Here is a 19,147-nt window from a genome sequence, read left to right as displayed (position 1 = left end):
GTCTTGTAAGTGTAACAATCATATTGTAATTAGGAGAGCATTTTTTTTGACAGGCTTTTAACAGCAATAAAAATAACTTTTATGAAGTAATTATGACTTCCTAGCCCATATTTTATAAACAGCTCTTTAAAATTTTACATTTCAGCTTCATTTTTGTGTGTGGTGCATTGAAATTTTAAAAAAATAACAAGATTCTTAAATATCAGTAGGTAGCATGTTATAGTAAATCCCAGTGTTATATACTGTATACGATACAGCAACACGTACCATTTGGTGGAGGCTTTATGTCCACCTCTGTCTGCTGGTTTGCATTATCTGACTGTCCGGAATCTGTGTGGAAACAAGAAAAATGATCTTTATTCAGCAACATAAATGACTTTATAATATCTAACATTGATTACATTATTCACAATAATATAAGCATTATGCCTGCAAATAAACACACACTAAGAATATATAGAATTTATATATGCGTGTGTGTGTGCGTGTGTATGTTTGCGTGTGTGTAAAACCTTCAGCCGCCTATTTTGTGCAATTTATTTTTCTATATATATTTGGTACACAGGCGGAGATTTCCCATCTGGCTCCAGAAGCTCACTATTACGCCAGCATATTCACTAGGAGAAAGAATTTTTGCTTTTTTGTCTGCCCTCCCTGCAGTCTCATTTATTGCACTTATTTGTTTATCAGTTTCTCTTTCAGCTCACTTAAGGGTACTTTCAACTGTTGATAACAGGCTCTTTTTATTATTTACTTGTTCATCTGAGAGGGGACGGACTATAGATGAAAATATCACAGAACTGTTGTGAATTGCTGGCAGCCATTTTAAAACTTGGCAGCCATTTTAGAGCTGGCTGCCGGTCCCCAGGACCAAAAAAAAACAAGGAGGCGCGAGATTAGGAATATACAGTTAAAAAGAAACCAAGCATATCTACATAAAGCCAGGTGGACAATTAGAACAGCGTCATTATATTATAAATGTCCTTTTTTCAACGATAAGCACATTTATAGACAAAGTTGAAGTACGCTCATTCACTGACAGCCATTGATAAGTTTATAGCGTACTCTTCATTTCTAGTCACAGTACTGAAGGAAACATCATTTTTCAAATTTTTTCGGGGCCTAAATCAGGTTGGTTTGCTAAAGCAAACTCCTTTAATGGACAAAACCGTGTGCACTGCAGGTGGGGCAGATGTAATTTGTAGAGAGAGTAAGATTTGGGTGCGGTGTGTGCCAACTCAAATCTAAATTGTAGTGTAAAAATAAAGCAGCCAGTATTTACCCTGCACAGAAACAAAATAACTCACCCAAATATAACTCTCTCTGCACATGTTACATCTGCCACACCTGCAGTGCAGCATGGTTTTGTCCATTAAATAAGGAGATTGCTTTTGCAAACCAACCTGAATCACCCCCATAATGCAACATGATATACAATATTCAACACTGAGGCAGTGGAACACGGGGATAGTCTATCAAGCATCTATATAGTGGGATGTGGCCCATCCATAGTGATCCCCCTTCACGTGCATGTACAGTGGAATGTCTCTGCGCAGACCAAGGGGTGTACTCAATGCTGACTGCTCGCTGTCACAGTTCGCAGGGTCAGTAATCAGCTGACCCCCTGCATATACCGATTCCCCCTCGCTTCATTTTTGGAGCGAGGGGGAACCGGTGTATGCGGCCGCTAAGACAGCGAGACTCGCGGCTAAATGCATCGGCCTCCATGCATTAGAGCCGCGATCCTCACTGTCCGCGGGAATCCTCCCCGTCCTCTGACAGCGTGGATTCCCCTGGAATGTAGAATAGGGTGAGCGGCTGGCATGGGGGTTAAACAGCGAGGTTTCTGCAATCCCCACCATTTAACCCCCTCGCCGGCCGCATTGAATACGGGCCCAAGTGTGTGGGACACCCAGCACCAGCCATGCTACAACTGCTCAAGGTATTAGCAAGTATTGGAACGTTACTTCAGCCTTTCTCATCACTGGGAACCAAGTATAAGCAGGAGTCCAGGATTAACACAGTTTTAGTTTCAGGTTTCTGGACTGGGGACATGGCTGGGAAAGTTAGGATATAGGCGAGGAACGCAATAAGTCCTGCAGTAAAATGAACACACATAGGAGATCATTCTGGTTCACACACTAAGTTGCGAAATTCACAGCTTTGCGTGTGCTTTAAAGCTGCCCGCACGAACGCCATCCCCCCACTCACACGCCGAGCGGGGAGTAAATCATTCGATGGTCGCTGAAAATTATTTCTAAGGTGCACGCAAATCTAAGACACTCTCTGGTGTCTTAGATTGGCGGGAACCTTGTACGGGATGCAGGCAGGCAGCTGACATCCGGTGAAGTCAGCTGTCCGCCCCCGGCACCCGCGTCATCGCCAAACTACCATGGGAATACCCAGCATTTTCATGGGGGCGCCCATGAAATGCTGGACGTTCCCATGGGTGCAGCCCCTTGCCTCCCGCCCGCACTGCTAGGACGGTGAATAAGCAGTTAGCCGTGTCCGCTCGCACCAAGCGTCTGCACATGCGCATAAATGCTTTTGCACATGCGCAGAAGCTAAACATCGCTCGAGCGGGGGAGCGATCAAATGAGAATGACCTCCACAGTGCTAATCTTGTACTCTGTAACTTATTGTGCTCATGCTTCGGCCTCTATATCCATCTCATCAGTGTCGCTTATAAGTGCATGTCACAGTCAGAAATTGCTGGCAGCTATGGGTCCTTTATTCCCGTCTCCCTCACACCATGTCCCCGTGCCAGCCTCATCCCACACTACCTCCCTCCCCCGAAGCCCCCAAGGGCTGACGAGCCTCTAGGTCTCCTCCATCATCTTATCAGCGGCTCCAGCTGATAAATCACAGCCGGGAGCTGCCCCTCACACAAACTGCGGATTATCCAACCCCCCCCCCCCCCCCTGACTATACTGAAACACCCCCCCCCCCCCCCTGCAAGCTGGCACACATTCACCGTGAATGGGAACAGAAGACAAGACAGCTATGCCACCACTGTAAATATCAACAAATAGACTTAGCCCTATAAGTTTGGAATGTTTGACATATATTATGGATTCCAGCAATTACCACAACAATACAAATTTACATATTTAAATTTGTCTAACGAAACCTAGTTGGTAAAACACTGTGCATAACGCCTGGAGGACATGTCACCGTCCATGTTTGGGTTGTAAGCATTTGGATTTGATGGGCAAAGTGTTGATTCAAAAAACTTGATGTGCTCATAAAGGTTCTGTGGTGAAATGCTTCATTGTCAGGGCATTCTGTTGCTTGTAGTTCCACTAAAGCTGGAAAGTCGACAACTGCCTCCCGCTGATTTACACTTGCACTCTGGGGTGTCAGCGTGATTTCCTGATGTGTAGGGTGAGATTTAATAGGATGAGAGATTCAGAAAGTGAGAGATTTTGTGAGAAATCTCCAGTTTTTTTTAAAGCGGCAATCATTTACACTGCAAAACCAGTTTGATTTTGCAGTGTAAATGATTGCCGCTTTAAAAAAAACTGGAGATTTCTCACAAAATCTCTCACTTTCTGAATCTCTCATCCAATTAAATCTCACCCATCATGTGGAACGTGAACCTCGGTTGTATTGGAGACCTGACATGCAAGTTCATTTTCAAAATATCAGGATGTGTAGTTTCCCTTCTCTACAGGAAGTCCTTAATTCCTGACACGTCCTGTATCTGTCTCGTTATCTTCCTGTGACTTGCCGCTGTCTCTAACCTAAATACAATCTAGCAGAAAAGCAGCAGCAGTCAATGAGGGAAGCCACAGTGACGTTAACTTTGGATAGACATCAGGTGACCACTAGAATTGCTATATCAGTCAACATTTACATGGTAATCTGCAGAAGTTAATTGGCCAAACAATGCAGGAAGTTCCTCAGGGCCAGATGCACTAAGCTTCAAAAGTGATAAAATGGAGAGTGATAAACAGACAGCCCTGCCAGCTCCTGTCTGACATTTTTCAAACACAGTCTGTGACATGGCAGGTAGGAGCTGATTGGCTGGCTGTTTATCACTTTTGAAGCTTAGTGCATCTGGGCCTCAGTGAGGTCACTGAATCCTAGGAGACACTAGCGAATACACTGGTCCAGCCCGCGGAACGACAGTACGATTTCTATCTCCACTTGTACCAATGACAACAACACAGACTACAGTGAGTCTAGAGTATTATGGCATGTATGACTAAAGTAAATGTTCTACATTCATAAATGGATGTGTTCCTGTTTGTTGTTAATAAAAAGCACATGTTAAAAAAAAAAAATTCGAATAAAAGTCCAGGATTATAATGATGGTGACTACAGGGCCCAGGATGCATTGCAAATGCAGATCAGAAAGCATTGGGCTCATAAGCTGCCACAGATGGCCATGTTGGCAAGGCTTGGTGGAAGGGGAGGTAAGTTCTGCACCTGATGCTCCTTTCACCGAGGAAATCTGGGCTGCAGCTGTGCCCCCCTGCCCAACACTATCCCCCATTCCTGGCCTGTGCCCCCAAATCTGGGAATTATATTGAGAGAATGATGAGAGCAGATGAAATATAACTGTGTTGTGTATTTATCATTAGAACATTAGTTTTGCCTGACGGATTTCCTGTGATCTTTATGTCTATTATAATTAATTATAATATATTATTGTATGTTTGCTTGTGTCTGTGTTGTATACTGTTATTATAGGTTCTACCACTTTGTGTCGGCTCACCAGTACAGGATTTTTTAATTTCAAGTAATTCAAAACTTTGTTGGTATTGTAATGTCCTATGGACACTGAAGTGTAAGCTTCACAGACCAACAAGGACTGTTCCTTGTAGCTGAGTGACAGTTGATGTATTGAATAGTGATACTGAGTATTCCCTGGTGGTGACGCTGTGACGGGTATAAATAAAATGCAGTGAATGTCAAGTGTTGGGCTACATCCAGTTCTGCATCTGTTTGGCAAAACGCCAACATTCATTTACTTTAACCCTCTGTGACTGAGACAGAGCGAGGGAGGAGAGCGCTGAGATGTCAGAGAGAGAGAGAGAGAGTACTGAGATGTCAGAAAGAGTGCTTAGATGTTAGTGAGAGAGATCACTGAGATGTCAGAGAGAGGGGGAGTGTTGAGATGTCTCAGGACCTGCAAGGAAAACTCATTGAAAAAAATAAAAATAAATTGGGGTTTACCCACAAGGAAGTTCCATTGATTCCACAGGGTCAGTGAGTTTCCATGAGGTAATTCCCAATTTTAGTTTCTGGGGAAAGACTAATAGAATAGCTTTTCTGTGCTGAACATGAATTACCCAACAATTAGGAATGGATAAACCCTTTGGCTATTTGCATATGCCTGTGTATTTACTTACTCTGCTGCCTCTCCTCTCTGTACCTGCCGTACTCTGCTGTCTCTCCTCTCTGTACCTGCCGTACTCTGCTGTCTCTCCTCTCTGTACCTGCCGTACTCTGCTGTCTCTCCTCTCTGTACCTGCCGTACTCTGCTGTCTCTCCTCTCTGTACCTGCTGTACTCTGCTGTCTCTCCTCTCTGTACCTGCCGTACTCTGCTGTCTCTCCTCTCTGCACCTGCCATACTCTGCTGTCTCTCCTCTCTGTACCTGCCCTACACTGCTGTCTCGCCTCTCTGTACCTGCTGTACTCTTCTGTCTCTCCTCTTTGTACCTGCCCTACTCTGCTGTCTCTCCTCTCTGTACCTGCCCCACACTGCTGTCTCTCCTCTCTGTACCTGCCGTACTCTGCTGTCTCTCCTCTCTGTACCTGCTGTACTCTGCTGTCTCTCCTCTCTGTACCTGCCGTACTCTGCTGTCTCCTCTCTGTACCTGCTGTACTCTGCTGTCTCTCCTCTCTGTACCTGCCGTACTCTGCTGTCTCCTCTCTGTACCTGCTGTACTCTGCTGTCTCTCCTCTCTGTACCTGCCCTACTCTGCTGCCTCTCCTCTCTGTACCTGCTGTACTCTGCTGTCTCTCCTCTCTGTACCTGCCCCACACTGCTGTCTCTCCTATCTGTACCTGCCGTACTCTGCTGTCTCTCCGCTCTGTACCTGTCCTACTCTGCTGTCTCTCCTCTCTGTACCTGCTGTACTCTGCTGTCTCTCCTCTCTGTACCTGCTGTACTCTGCTGTCTCTCCTCTCTGTACTCTGCTGTCTCTCATCTCTGTACCTGCGGTACTCTGCTGTCTCTCCTCTCTGTACCTGCCGTACTCTGCTGTCTCTCCTCTCTGTACCCGCCCTACTCTGCTGTCTCTCCTCTCTGTACCCGCCCTACTCTGCTGTCTCTCCTCTCTGTACCTGCCCTACTTTGCTGTCTCTCCTCTCTGTACCTGCTGTACTCTGCTGTCTCTCCTCTCTGTACCTGCCGTACTCTGCTGTCTCTCCTCTCTGTACCTACCGTACTCTGCTGTCTCTCCTCTCTGTACCTGCTGTACTCTTTTATCTCTCCTCTCTGTACCTGCCCAACTCTGCTGTCTCTCCTCTCTGTGCCTGCCCTACTCTGCTGTCTCTCCTCTCTGTACCTGCCGTACTCTGCTGTCTCTCCTCTCTGTACCTACCGTACTCTGCTGTCTCTCCTCTCTGTACCTGCCGTACTCTGCTGTCTCTCCTCTATATATCCCAGCATGCCCTGCAACAGTTTTAGCATGGCCAAATAGCAAAACAGCTGGAGAGCCAAAGGTTCCCCATCTCTGTCCTAAGACCTTATTGCAAAATGATATCACATCAGCACCATGTATCATGTGGCACTCGCAGGGACCCGGGCCCAACCCTGCTATGTGGTCAGTGAGTTACCAGGGGTGCTGCACATGGGGGGGTCAGGCTGAATGCACAGACACCGACGCCATATTCAATGAGGAACACTCTGCCAGATGGAAATGCAGTAAGTAACCCCTAGGCCAGTGGTTCCTAAGCTCCCCAGGTTGCCTCGGAGCACTGGCAGGGGTGCCTCAGGTTGGTGATCCAGAACCAATTAAAATTATTTATGGCCAATGAAACAGGTAAAATCAGTGCTTGGGGCTTCCAATTATAAAATATGTGGGGAAACATAAGTGGATCGTGTTTCTCACCACATAACTGGACCTAAGGATGACATTTAAGCACAACTTATTTCATAAAAAAAAGAAAATTAATTCTTGGTTACAAACTTTGGCCTAGGGGTGCCCTGAAAAATATTCTGATACTTTAGGGTGCCATGATTCAAAAAAGTTTGGGAACCTCTGCCCTTGGCTACAATGGGCTAATATCAGGAATGCGTCACAGCATCACATTTCTCAGAAACCTATGGATGATGAAACTGCTGGTATGAATGGAGGGATTGCTGCGGGTATTGGAGATATTAAAAAAAAAAAGGTACATTTCCAGGCTAATTATGACCTACGTGTTCAGATACATATAGACTGAGATATAGGCCCTTATTCAGATCTGATTGCAGTACAAATTTGTTCTCAAAATGGGCAAAACCATGCTGCACTGCAGGTGGGGCAGATGTAACATGTGCAGAGAGAGTTAGATTTGGGTAGGGTGTGTTGAAACTGAAATCTAAATTGCAGTGTAAAAATAATGCAGCCAGTATTTACCCTGCACAGAAACAAAATAACTCACACCAATCTAACACTCTGCCCCACCTGCAGTGCAGCATGGTTTTGCCCATTTTGAGAACAAATCTGTACTTCGATCAGATCAGAATAAGGGCCATAATGTGATATCATACACTGATGTATGTGCAGTTGGGTAGTTTCTGAAATGTATCCATATGGAAATGAATGCAAATCTATGGGAACAGCTTGCTGGAATACAACTCTACAGCATGCATTTCTTCATGCTGCCTGCAGGGGGAAGTAAAGTACAGCAGACCCATAATTACAATGAAGTACATTGGAATCCTATGCATAAGTAACAGCCGTAACGTCCACACAGTGTGTAACAGCCAGTTAGTTGCCATTTATTTACACACAGACAAGGTGACGCAAGAAAAATATTTGCTGTTTTAAAGACCATTAACACCCATTTAATCAAATATTTTATTTAACCCCAATTTTCAGCTCATAGTTTCATTGTTCTGATAGTGAGAGTTCCAATGTTAAAAAGTATATTAGGACATAGATAGCCACAGACAAATCTATAGATAGGTCGCAGAGCCAGTACACGTGTGCAATTGTGAGCACGGTGCACTGTGGGCTGGGAGATCACGTCTGTTAAAGAATGTGCTGTCCCAACTTGGTACAATCCTGGGGGTTAATTCTAGTTGATTCGCTTGGATGCGTTTTCCCATCCTTTCAAGTCAACCTAACCCCACCTTGCGAATGGTGGTATGCATTTTTTACATAAACATCCATTTGCAGCCTGCAGGGGAACACCCACATCATTTGATTGTCGACTAACATCGAATGATGTGGAATGTGCGCGCATATGAGAACCATGCTCTGATGTCAGCTGCCTGGTGCCCACTTCAAGGCCTCATTTGCATGAGAACGCCCATGGTTCTCATGGGAACGCACATAAAACGCTGGGCGTTCACATATGCTAATGGGGCAGCCCCACGCCCCTCTCCGCATCCCGCCCACTGTCCTGGGTGCGTGCACCCAGCGATCCGACTATTCGCAATGGGTGCCCCTGCGTATGCACATGCAAAGAAATGCTCATACGCAGTAACAAATCATTGGTCCTTTGTGAACAGACCTGAATAAGATCCCTGGTGTGTACACACAGTGAGATTCCTTTGCTATTCCACTATTCAATTGCTATGCAATCTTTGGTAACTCTGTACTATTTACATACAATTCAAGCTATCTCCATTCAATCTGCACTATATAGTCCTTGCTGCACTGTCGATTTGGCTTTTCGATTTCAGCTGAACGGGAGCATCGGCATCGAATCAGGATAGAAATCTTAAAAACATGTTCTATCTCCATTCGATGTCTATGCGATCCCGATTCGATTTTTACTACATAGTAAGGGTAAATTGCACCGTGTGTACACCCCATTACTGTTGCTTACAAACACACCTTCTTATGACATATTGAATTCAGCCCAGGCTGCGCTAATAGAGACTTAAGCGGTTGTTAAGGTGCAGATAATTTTTAGATGATTTAGGTTTTGTCGGAGGGTCTTTGATAGTTTGCCTCATGGAAGTACCTGGAAGCCTACCAGTAGTATCAGTGACGGCAAATGGCACCATAAGTCTTATCCCTGTGACATGGCATTAAATACATTAATAGTATCACAGATGGCATTACAATTAGTACCAAACGGGACCTTAGTGAATCCAGTTAAAGGAATCAAAGTTGCACCTACGGTATACTTGCAAGCCATGTTGCTCTGCAAGGGGTGCAATGCAAATTTGGGGTAGATTTATTAAGCTCTGTGAAGTGATAAAGTGTCTGGGTTTTTATCACCGGCCAATCAGCTCCTACCAATGTAGATACAGGCTTGGTTTGAACAATGGCAGTTAGGAGCTGATTGGCCGGTGATAAAAAACAGACACTTTATCACTTCACCGAGCTTAATAAATATACCCCACTGTTTGCTTTTGGCTATAGCGCACAAATACTGGACAGCTTCATTGTAACACAGCAGTATACAGCCGGGAATGCACAATTCTCTGTACGCGAGATCTGTACGCAAGTATAAGTGAGCTCCGCCGCCAAGTGCATGCAGTATGTCTTTATCGAGATGCAGAATTTCCACCTTCTGGTTGGGTTTACTCATAACACACTCCACAAGCTCATACTGAGGAGGCCGCTTATATGCACCTTACTGATCTGTGGACAGGCCTGACACACACATGCTGAGAGACTGTGCACCCTTTTGGATCATCTTTCTACTAATAAAGGGGTGACAAGTATCAAATTGCTATTTTCAGATAATTAAATAAGCAAGATTCATATGTTCCTTCCCCGTGCACACCCTAGTTATCTCGCAGCTGGTACGCACTCCCTCCCCGTCACTGCTAATGTGAGCAGGGGCAGACTTCCAGCTACAGGCTAAGGAACCTAGCAGCATGGACAGCATGCTGGGAGTTGTAATCCAACTACGGCAGGAGCTCAACGTGTTGCTTTATATTGATTTATAGGGCGTAAACATAGAATCAAGCACCTTCCATGGGAGTAAACAGGATGTGGCTGCTGTTAATAAAATGACATGAATAGAATAGTTTATTAATCAGACAGCATGAAGCCTCCGCCTACACAGGAAACAGTGAAAGGTACCAGTAACCGGTGACCGCAGTACAGGAAATGTTTCACTAGGAAACTGGGAGTTGCATTACCTGAAGGTTCCTGAGTGGGGCGCTAGTGTTTTGATAATAAATTTGTTTGACACTCATGTAAACCTCAAAGGCACATCAGAACTATATATATATATATATATATATATATATTTATTTATTTTATTTTTTGTAGAGGTGAAATAAAGAATCGATCATATTTGATTAGAAACATCATAATTCTGTTTTGATGTTCCTCACATATTGGATAATACCTTATGCTGGGTACACACCAGAATGAAGCAGATCGTAAGACGGTTGTACGATCTGTTAAAGAACACGAGCTGCTCACGATCTGAATCCAATCCGATCACAACATGTACCCAGCTGAATGGTCATTTACAGATCATACCTGCTGCAGGTAGGATCTATAAAACAACCAGCAGGAACATGCATTGGATCGGATTGGATTAGGCCCAAAACATGCCCAATTTACATACAATCGGTCGAGATTGTATCGAAATTGGGTGGACTGGGGCCAAATCATACTGGCGTGTACCTTACATTACACTCATACCCCTTTCACATTGCACCTAATTACTGGGTACAAGCCGGTTTCTTTTGCGTTCGACCTGATAATTAGTGCGATGTGAAAGGGGTTACTGGTTACAGCAAAACGGCAATCTGAACCGGGTAAAAACCAGAGTTCTCACCGGTTCGTTGCGTGCTGCTGTGCAGTGTGAATGGGTTAAACAGGTCGAGTGACCGGTTTCCCGTTCACACTATGGAGGAGGCAGCGCTTGGAGCAGCGCCAACTGCCTCCTCCCCCGCCCCCTCTCCGCCGAGCCCCCTCATGACATCAGCAAACCTGCAATATTGCCGGTGCAGGGTCGCACCGGGACTGAAGTGTTTAAAAGTCCCGGTGCAACCCTCCATTTGCAGTCTGAAAGCAGTATTAGAGGGGTATCCAATTAGGCATGATAAAACACTGAGTTAAAAAAACATCAGTCTTTCCTGTTTTCTCCCGAAGTTTCACCAATATTTTTATACCAGGCTATCCAATTAGATCGCACTAACAACTTTAGTGAAACCTGTACGTTTTTTGCACCCACAGACCTATTTGATTCACCTGACTGCGCCGACTTGACAGTTTTAATTGTATTACCTCCAGAAATGTTTCAAATTTAATTTGAGTCAAGATGATAAACTCGAGCAAAGTGGTGTAATCCTTGTAAAGTATAAGTACATCCTAGTTGTACAAAAGAACAACAGAACACACAATAGGTTCACATTGTGTTTGTGGGATGGGAGACTCAGTTCCAGGTATTAACACCCGCCATCACATCTTCAGTATTTTTAATCCCCAGAAAATAATACTGCATATACAAGGGAATGTACGTTACCCCAGCCTCCGCTGACAACAGACTCATCCAGTAACACCGCGAGACATTTTTGGGATCGTTCTCCATTTGAGGCCATGGGATTCTCAATACTGTTGCACAACCCCGGACAGCATACTCCATATTTTCCTCAACTCACCCATTTAAGTCTTAAATGTCCCTTTATTTAAGACAAACAATTGCAATGTTGGCGTGGCAACAAATTTACCAACCACGCGGCTGATTACACAAAATTACCCATACAAACGATTTGATCGTAGCGGTCAGAATCTTTACATGAAAGTGTCCGAGCTGTAAGCTAAATGCTGCATTACAATGTTTGTAAATACACTTTTAAAATTTAGGCTTACATTTTTTTTTTTATTATTAAAAAATCAACAATGAATTTTAAAAATTAAACTACAGCATTAAATTACTGTTTTTTAACCCATTCGTTTGTAGAACATTTTCCAAAATGTATCAAAATGAAAAGTTCATCTCTTCAGGTTATAAAGATAAAATGATAGCAAGTGTTGGCGCTAATTCAGGTTGGCTCAGTAAGCAGGGAACAAGCGCCCGAGACACCACCCGAATACCCCCCTTTCCTGGTGGAATCCCCTCAGTACCATGCGGTGGGATGTGTACAAGAACCTTGCGTATCAACCAGAATAACCCCCATAGTCCAACATATCTGTCATGTATACGTGTGACGCACTCTCATGTAATAATTTCATGCCGTTCCAGACTCCAATGTATACGCTTCACTTTCAGTATGTAAAGAAAGAGTGAAAGCTATATATACAATTATGATCAATTATATACACTAAGCCCTACCGTAGAGATATAAATTAAAGAAACTAGAAATTACACTCACCAACCCGGGCACATCTATAAATTATATACCCTAATTACTTTCCTTCACTGTCGCAAAAGTGTCTATAAATTATACACACAAAGAAGTTGAGGCATGTAAAATACCAGATGTACACACACCTATACATTAACCAAGTGATTAATTCAATAATCCTCGTTTGTCTTTTTTGATCTCCAGACTGGCAGAAGGGTTAAAGCCGATATGAAGGCTGTCTGCGTAATTATAGTGTTGGTGAGCTGACAGCCCCATGCTAATTACTGCCGCCCGGAGGATAATTACTCTCCCCGGCACTTACAGCCACCGCAGCAATCTCTACATTTACTGTGTCACCAAACTGCGCCCTCTGTCATTACCAAGTCACCCCCCTCCCACTATCGCACACAGACCACTGCCCCGTGGCAAGATATGTCCCGCTGTACGCCATAGAGAGCGTATCGTATTCAGTGATCGACGAGGGGAACCTGCTCTTGTAATAATGGATCAGCAGGATGCCCCCTTACCCCCTCTGTATTTTATCTAAATCCTCTGCAAATCATTGTGTAAGCTCTACAGCGGGGGTATTCAACATGCGGCCATGAAGCTGCTGTGAGACTACACATCCCAGCATTCCTCGCCACAGCGGTAGCATGCAGCTATAACAAAACTGTGGTAGGGCATGCTGGGATGTGCAGTTCCTCAGCAGCTGTATGGCTACATGTTGAATACCGTGTGCTCTACAGGTATTAACGGATAACTCAATGGTTACGCTTCTGATCTCAGAGTTTAAGCTCTACAGGAGCGTATGGGTCATAGTCGACACTATTAAGGTCAACATACATTCGGACAACCACTAAAGGTCAACAATTATTATGTCAACAATGGGAAGGTCGACAGACAAAAAGGTGACATAAGTTTTTCACCTCTTCCCTACACTTACAGATACACCACAAAACTGGAATATTTACACGTCCAGTTCTGCATAGCCCACAGTTCTTTCGCATTAGCCCTTATTTCTTTAGCCATCATTAGTTCCTTTTTCTATCCCTGTATTGATCTGTGCAGAATTTGCAGTCCAGGACAAGGTCTGCATTATGTGTTTCCCTTCAGACTTCTCATCTCCTGGCTTTGGAACAGTTGAATCTTAAGTATGAAGGATTGTAAACTCTGGGCACAAGTCAGCGATTGTCATGTTGTGTCTCCTTCTTCCTTCCTGACCTGAGAATCGAGCTGCTCTTAAAATCTGTGGCCAGCTGCTTTGGTGTGAAAGAGTTAAATGTGGAGGACAGGGTAAGAGGCAGGGGATCTGGGGTCAGAGTCAGCCACCTGCAGAGAGGGAGGGGGATACCATCAGCCTGAAGCCATGTTGACACAGATTAGTGCAAGAGTGTCAGGGGTCAACGAGACAATGATTGGAAGGTCATGACAGCAATAACACAGGCACGTGTCAGAGCCAGGGGGGTACAGGCCTGTATATATACACACACACAGCATACACAACCACAGGAGCAACTTACAGGCCCCGTAGACTAGTACCCAGCTATAGACCTGCAATAATTGTGGATAAATAAAATAAGTATACCCAGCCCAAGGAGATTGGTTCTATAAGGTTTTCAGTCCGAATGGCCTACAGAATATAAGAGCCTTCCAATTTTGTTAATGGTACATACAGTCCATGCACTAGGGTTCATCGGAATCATATATTTTACGTGCAGTTTCTACATGCTGCTTGCACGGCCGCTCTTCTATTCCCTAGAACATAATACAACTGTCTGCCACATTATAAACACGTTAAAATATCTAGTTTGATGTGCGCCTTTCTGAGCAGTTTTATCATCTCAGATACTGGCTGGTACCCTAATGCCATCCCCTGATCTACACGTATATGAGACTGAACCCGTATCCCGCCTGCCCAGCAACTTGCTAAAGCACAATGCTTTATACCTCCGCGATATTACTATATAATCGATTGGCTGTATCGTTGTACAAATGAATGCTGAACAAATAGGATCCCCTGACGCTGGCCTGGTGACATAATAAATTGCTGTTTAGTAGCATAAAAACTGTTATGAAATAAATGACTTTATATGATAAGTGGGGCCCATAGACACCCATTACTGGTGGAGTGGGGTTTGTGTCGCCAGCCACAGATTAAGAACCCCTGGAACATACAGTAGCGTTATGGTCCTATATTTATGTGTAGGGGTTAGTGCTCCCCTGTCCTAGTAATATTGGGGGGTATTCAATGTTTCCCCATATTTCCAATCCACGGAAATACCGCAACTTGAGTATTCAATCAAGGCCATTTTTGCCCAGGAAACGGACTCGCCGCTGCAGATGCGGCTCTTTGAAAATAAATGTTTTTGCCAAAAAAGACGTAAAAATGTGAAAAACATTGAAAAGGTGGAAAGCGAATTCCATCTCCATTCTCCGCGAAAACAGACGATATTTCTGTGGATCGGAAATATCGGGAAACATTGAATGCTCCCTATGTTTGTTAGTATCAGATGGTGTTCCTGCTGCCTCGGATGCTGGTGTTCTCTCCTATATTATCAGATTTAAATATCTATATAGAGGGGGAATCAGATGGTATTCTACAGTGTCTAGATCGACAGTCAACAGGTCGACATTGACAAAATGTCAACATGCAAATGGTAGATATTGACAAAATGTCAACATGCAATAGATGGACACAAGCAAAAGGTCATTTTTTTTTTTTTATATATATATATACAAAGTCATACATCCACGCGGACCCAGTTGGGAACGGTAAAGTTCCTGAAGCATGACGAGTGAAGCAAGCCACGCAAGAGTATACGCTACACTAATTGGGGTCCCACAAGGACACGTTGACCTTGACAACAAAAAAACTTCAAAAACTCATGCCAACCTTACCATGTGTCAACCTTTTGAATGTCAACCTTTTGTCAGTGTCGACTTTTTGCATGTTAACAATTAGTCAATGTCGACCTTTTGCTTGTCAACCTTTCGACTGTTGACCTAGGCACTGTAGACCTTTCCGTCCACACCCGTATCAGATTGACTACAAATTTCACACACCCTATAATGGATGCTCTGTCTGTGTGTGTCTAAAAGATCTCAGCCAATTCAGTCAGCCATGTCTGCGGCCCATATGGACGACAGTGCTCAGGGCTGACGCCAAGTGCTGCTGCATTGTCCTGTACGTTTCTTATTTGCTTCATAGTCAGGGACGTGGTCTAGGAAATAGACTTTTGGGACAGTGTTCAACTATGCAAAACTGTAACAGTACAGTAAGTTATGAAGTACGTAAGCAGACATACGAAGATGAAAGACAAGTACACGCATGTGTTGTAGAATTGTCATATTACATGCCACAGATGACAGGCATTAAATCATGCCAAGACTTTATGTCTTGGACCCCTCAATCCCTTTTCCACGCTTGTAGATCCCACAGGCTCTGAGAATCTCGCTGTCACGTTCGGCCACTAAATGGTTTCAGTGTTTTTTTTTACAAAGTAAGAAATCTATTCCAATGGGGATATAAATGACTTTTCAAATGTATATTTTATGATTGCCATGGCACCATAGTGGTATTCAGCTCCCATGACGAGGGCTAACCAGATATACTCCATTGTACAACGGTCACACCGGAAGCCCAGTTTGAGAATTAGTTTATAGTTACCGTTATCCTCTTACACCTTGGGAGTCACTGGAATGGAAAATTATTTTATTCAATGTTAGCTTTTATAAAGGTCTTTTTTCTTATCATCATCCGATATTTTTGAAATGTGGCTTGTAAAGCACAAAAAAGGGTCTCGATCGTGCGCATATAATGGGAGAGTCAAGAGCCTATCTCTGAAAGGCTTACATACAGTACGGGGCCAAACTCAGACGGAGAAACTGCACCGTTTGTGACTTGGGGCCTTATTCTAGTTCACTCTAAGAGGCAAATTCCTTCTTAGCTGGACAAAACCATGTGCACTGCAGGGGGGCAGATGTAACATGTGCAGAGAGAATTAGGGCAGTATTCAATGAGGCCAATTCGCCATGTTTCATGGCGAATTTGTGCTATTTTCACTTTGGAAGGTGATTTTTTGTGTCAGAAAGTGAATCACCCTATTCAACGTGCACTTTTCGCCAACGGTGAACAGTGAATGACGGTTGAAGTTGGGCAGGGGACGTTTCAAAAATGATGGGTGCACCCAGTAATATGCTGGGCTTCACCATGCAAATGCAGATGTGCAGCTGCTTGCCTGGGGGCAAGCAGCCACCCACAAGATTCTTGGGGCCTGACGCCGCAAATATAGGTACAAAAAGATTGATATATTTGCAAACAGGGGAAAAATAATTTTGCCCTTGATTTCTTCCCTGTACGCTCCACCGTGATCGGATGTTTATGCTAAGCATCGATTCACAATGTGGTGTTAGATGGCTTGCTAAGCAGCAAATTTATGCTGCTTAGCGAGTCAACCTGAATCAGGCCCATTGTTTAGTGTTCACGAACAATAAAGATGCGCACTCCTGTGGATTGTTTCACCGCCTTTTCTTATCTGTACATGCAGTCAAATTTTGCCTATGTCGTTTATGACTAGGTGCATATTGTTCAGTGCTTACTGTTCACGAGCAATAAAGTTTTTAAAAAACAAGATGGTCGGTGGTAAAGCAAGCAAAATACCCTGTGTAATGACTGGTCATTATATAAGAAGGCATGTCTATAAGAGATGCTCCCTACAGGCTATAATAACCTTCATGTGTGTAAGGTTATATCATACCTCCCAACTGTCCCGCTTCCTGGTATTCGGAGACGTTCCCGCATCCCGCCCGGGGCTGCCATTGTCCCGTGGTGGGGGGGCAGTTGGGAGTTCCCCCAGCCTGACAAGAATAGACACTGTGCGCATGCACACAGCGTCTATTCAGCGCCACTCTGGCGGCGCGGCCGGAGGACGCATCATCCCATGGGACCACTCCCCCTTTTCAAAGGCCACACCCCTTTCCGAGAGCACGCGTGGCTACGCCGCGCCGGAATCCCGATCCCCACCTTCAAAAAGTTGGGAGGTATGTTATATTAATGATACCTAAAGGGACCTACACAGGGAGATGTTGTGAGCAGGGGCAGATTTAGGGTTTAGGGCCTCCCTAGGCACAACAATAACAGAAACCCCCCCCCCCCCCTCGCCCTCTAATTTTATTATGCAAGCTCAGGACTACTGGCTCCAGGCTGTGCAAGAAATCTCGCAATAAAAGCAAGATCAACACTGTGTATAACAGCTCTACTTATCAGAAATGGTGGGGGGGGTGGTGATAATAAATTTGGCCATAACGGGTGCCCACTTCTCCACGTTATGCAGTTAAAATGTGTATTTTATGATTTGGTACATTAGGGTTAAACTTTCGTAGTACAAATAACAAAGGCGGAATCAGGGATAAATGGCTTTTTTATCCTTTGTTGCTCATTATGAACTTTAATATTTAAATTAAAACGTGCTGTACTTCCGTTATCATTATACGCCACCAAATACAAAGTCCCAGGCAACTAATCCAAGTGGGTAAAATATGAAAGTAAACATTTCTACCCAGTGACTATGACTGAGATGGCCTGGTCAAGTGTTCTTAAGTACATTTAAAACAACAACCAGCTGCAGACCAAAATACGCTAATCACAGCTGTCAGATTAAATACATCAGTTATTAGCTGCATCCATTGAAGATTGTGGGCCAGATGCACTTCAGCTTCAAAAGTGATAAAATGGAGAGTGATAAACAGCCAGCCAATCAGCTCCTACCTGACATTTTTCAAACACAGTCTGTGATACGGCAGGAAGTAGCTGATTGGCTGACTATCTCCATTGTATCACTTTTGAACCTTAGTGCATCTGGCCCTGTATCAGTATCTATAGAGCAGAAAGGGTCAATACAACACTGAGGAATGGGGGTATCAAGCCTAAGAGATAGATAAAGTGCAACAATTTCAAACTAATTTCACATTGCATAAATAACCTGGGTGATAGGTCCAGCTCCGGTGCTCACCCGCCCCCTGGCCACTGTACAGGAGGGGGGGTTCTGGTGATTGCGGAGGCAGGCCGGGGGGGACGACGCTGCGGTGCTCACCCGCCCCCTGTACAGGGGGGGGGGGTGCCGGTGATTGCGGCGGCATCCAGCCGCGGCGTTCCTCGGGGGTGGCAGGGGGGTATAGGAGGCCGCCAGTGCCACTCACCTATCTGCTCCCTGCTGCACACTGTCACCCTCCAGTGTCCGGATAGGTCGGACCCAGGTTATTGACAGGTCGACGTGCAGTGTGAAAGTGCCACTACTCAATAACCCAGGTCAACCCTCTTTGGAATTTTAACTTGGGTTAGAAGAAGTGCTAAACCCGGGTTGGACCCAGGTCATTGTGCGGTTAAACACTACAGGTATGTTGGACCTGGGTCTGTGAAAAAAAAGATTTTGATTGGCTGTTTCCATGTCACCAGAGCACGTGTACATTTCCTGTACAGAGCACACTGTAATCAGAGAGCACAGTGCACAGCAGGGTTGCCGACCTTCCCGGAATTACCGGGAGTCTCCCGAAAAATTGGGTCCCACTCCCGGCCCCCCTGAAGGGTGGGCAACCCTCCCGTAATCAGGGGGACCCCCCTGAGCCCCCCCCCCCCCCCCGATCGCGACATTTAAATGCCGCAATCCGCGGGTCTCAGATGAGGGGGCGGAGCTAAAATGACACAAGTGTGTCATTTGCCC

The 19,147-nt window shown here is 44.7% G+C and overlaps 1 protein-coding gene and 1 long non-coding RNA gene across 8 annotated transcripts in view; one reads left to right on the top strand and one right to left on the bottom strand.

Annotated features, from left to right (window-relative positions):
• NFIX (nuclear factor I X) overlaps positions 1-19,147 on the bottom strand; it is a 126,407-nt gene that overhangs the window by 38,108 nt on the left and 69,152 nt on the right. For all 7 annotated transcript variants that reach the window (XM_083185189.1, XM_083185186.1, XM_083185190.1 and 4 more), the window contains exon 3: positions 268-330. In XM_083185189.1, coding sequence (XP_083041315.1) covers positions 268-330 — 63 coding nt within the window. The remainder of the gene's footprint in view (positions 1-267; positions 331-19,147) is intronic.
• Positions 1-19,147, top strand: part of LOC146075700 (uncharacterized) — a 122,484-nt gene that overhangs the window by 62,162 nt on the left and 41,175 nt on the right. The window lies entirely within an intron of this gene.

This window comes from Crinia signifera, chromosome 4, assembly GCF_055691185.1.
Source record: "Crinia signifera chromosome 4, ASM5569118v1, whole genome shotgun sequence".
Lineage (NCBI taxonomy): Eukaryota > Metazoa > Chordata > Amphibia > Anura > Myobatrachidae > Crinia > Crinia signifera.
The sequence above is the reverse complement of the archived record's forward strand: the minus strand, read 5'-3'. Positions and strand labels throughout refer to the sequence as shown.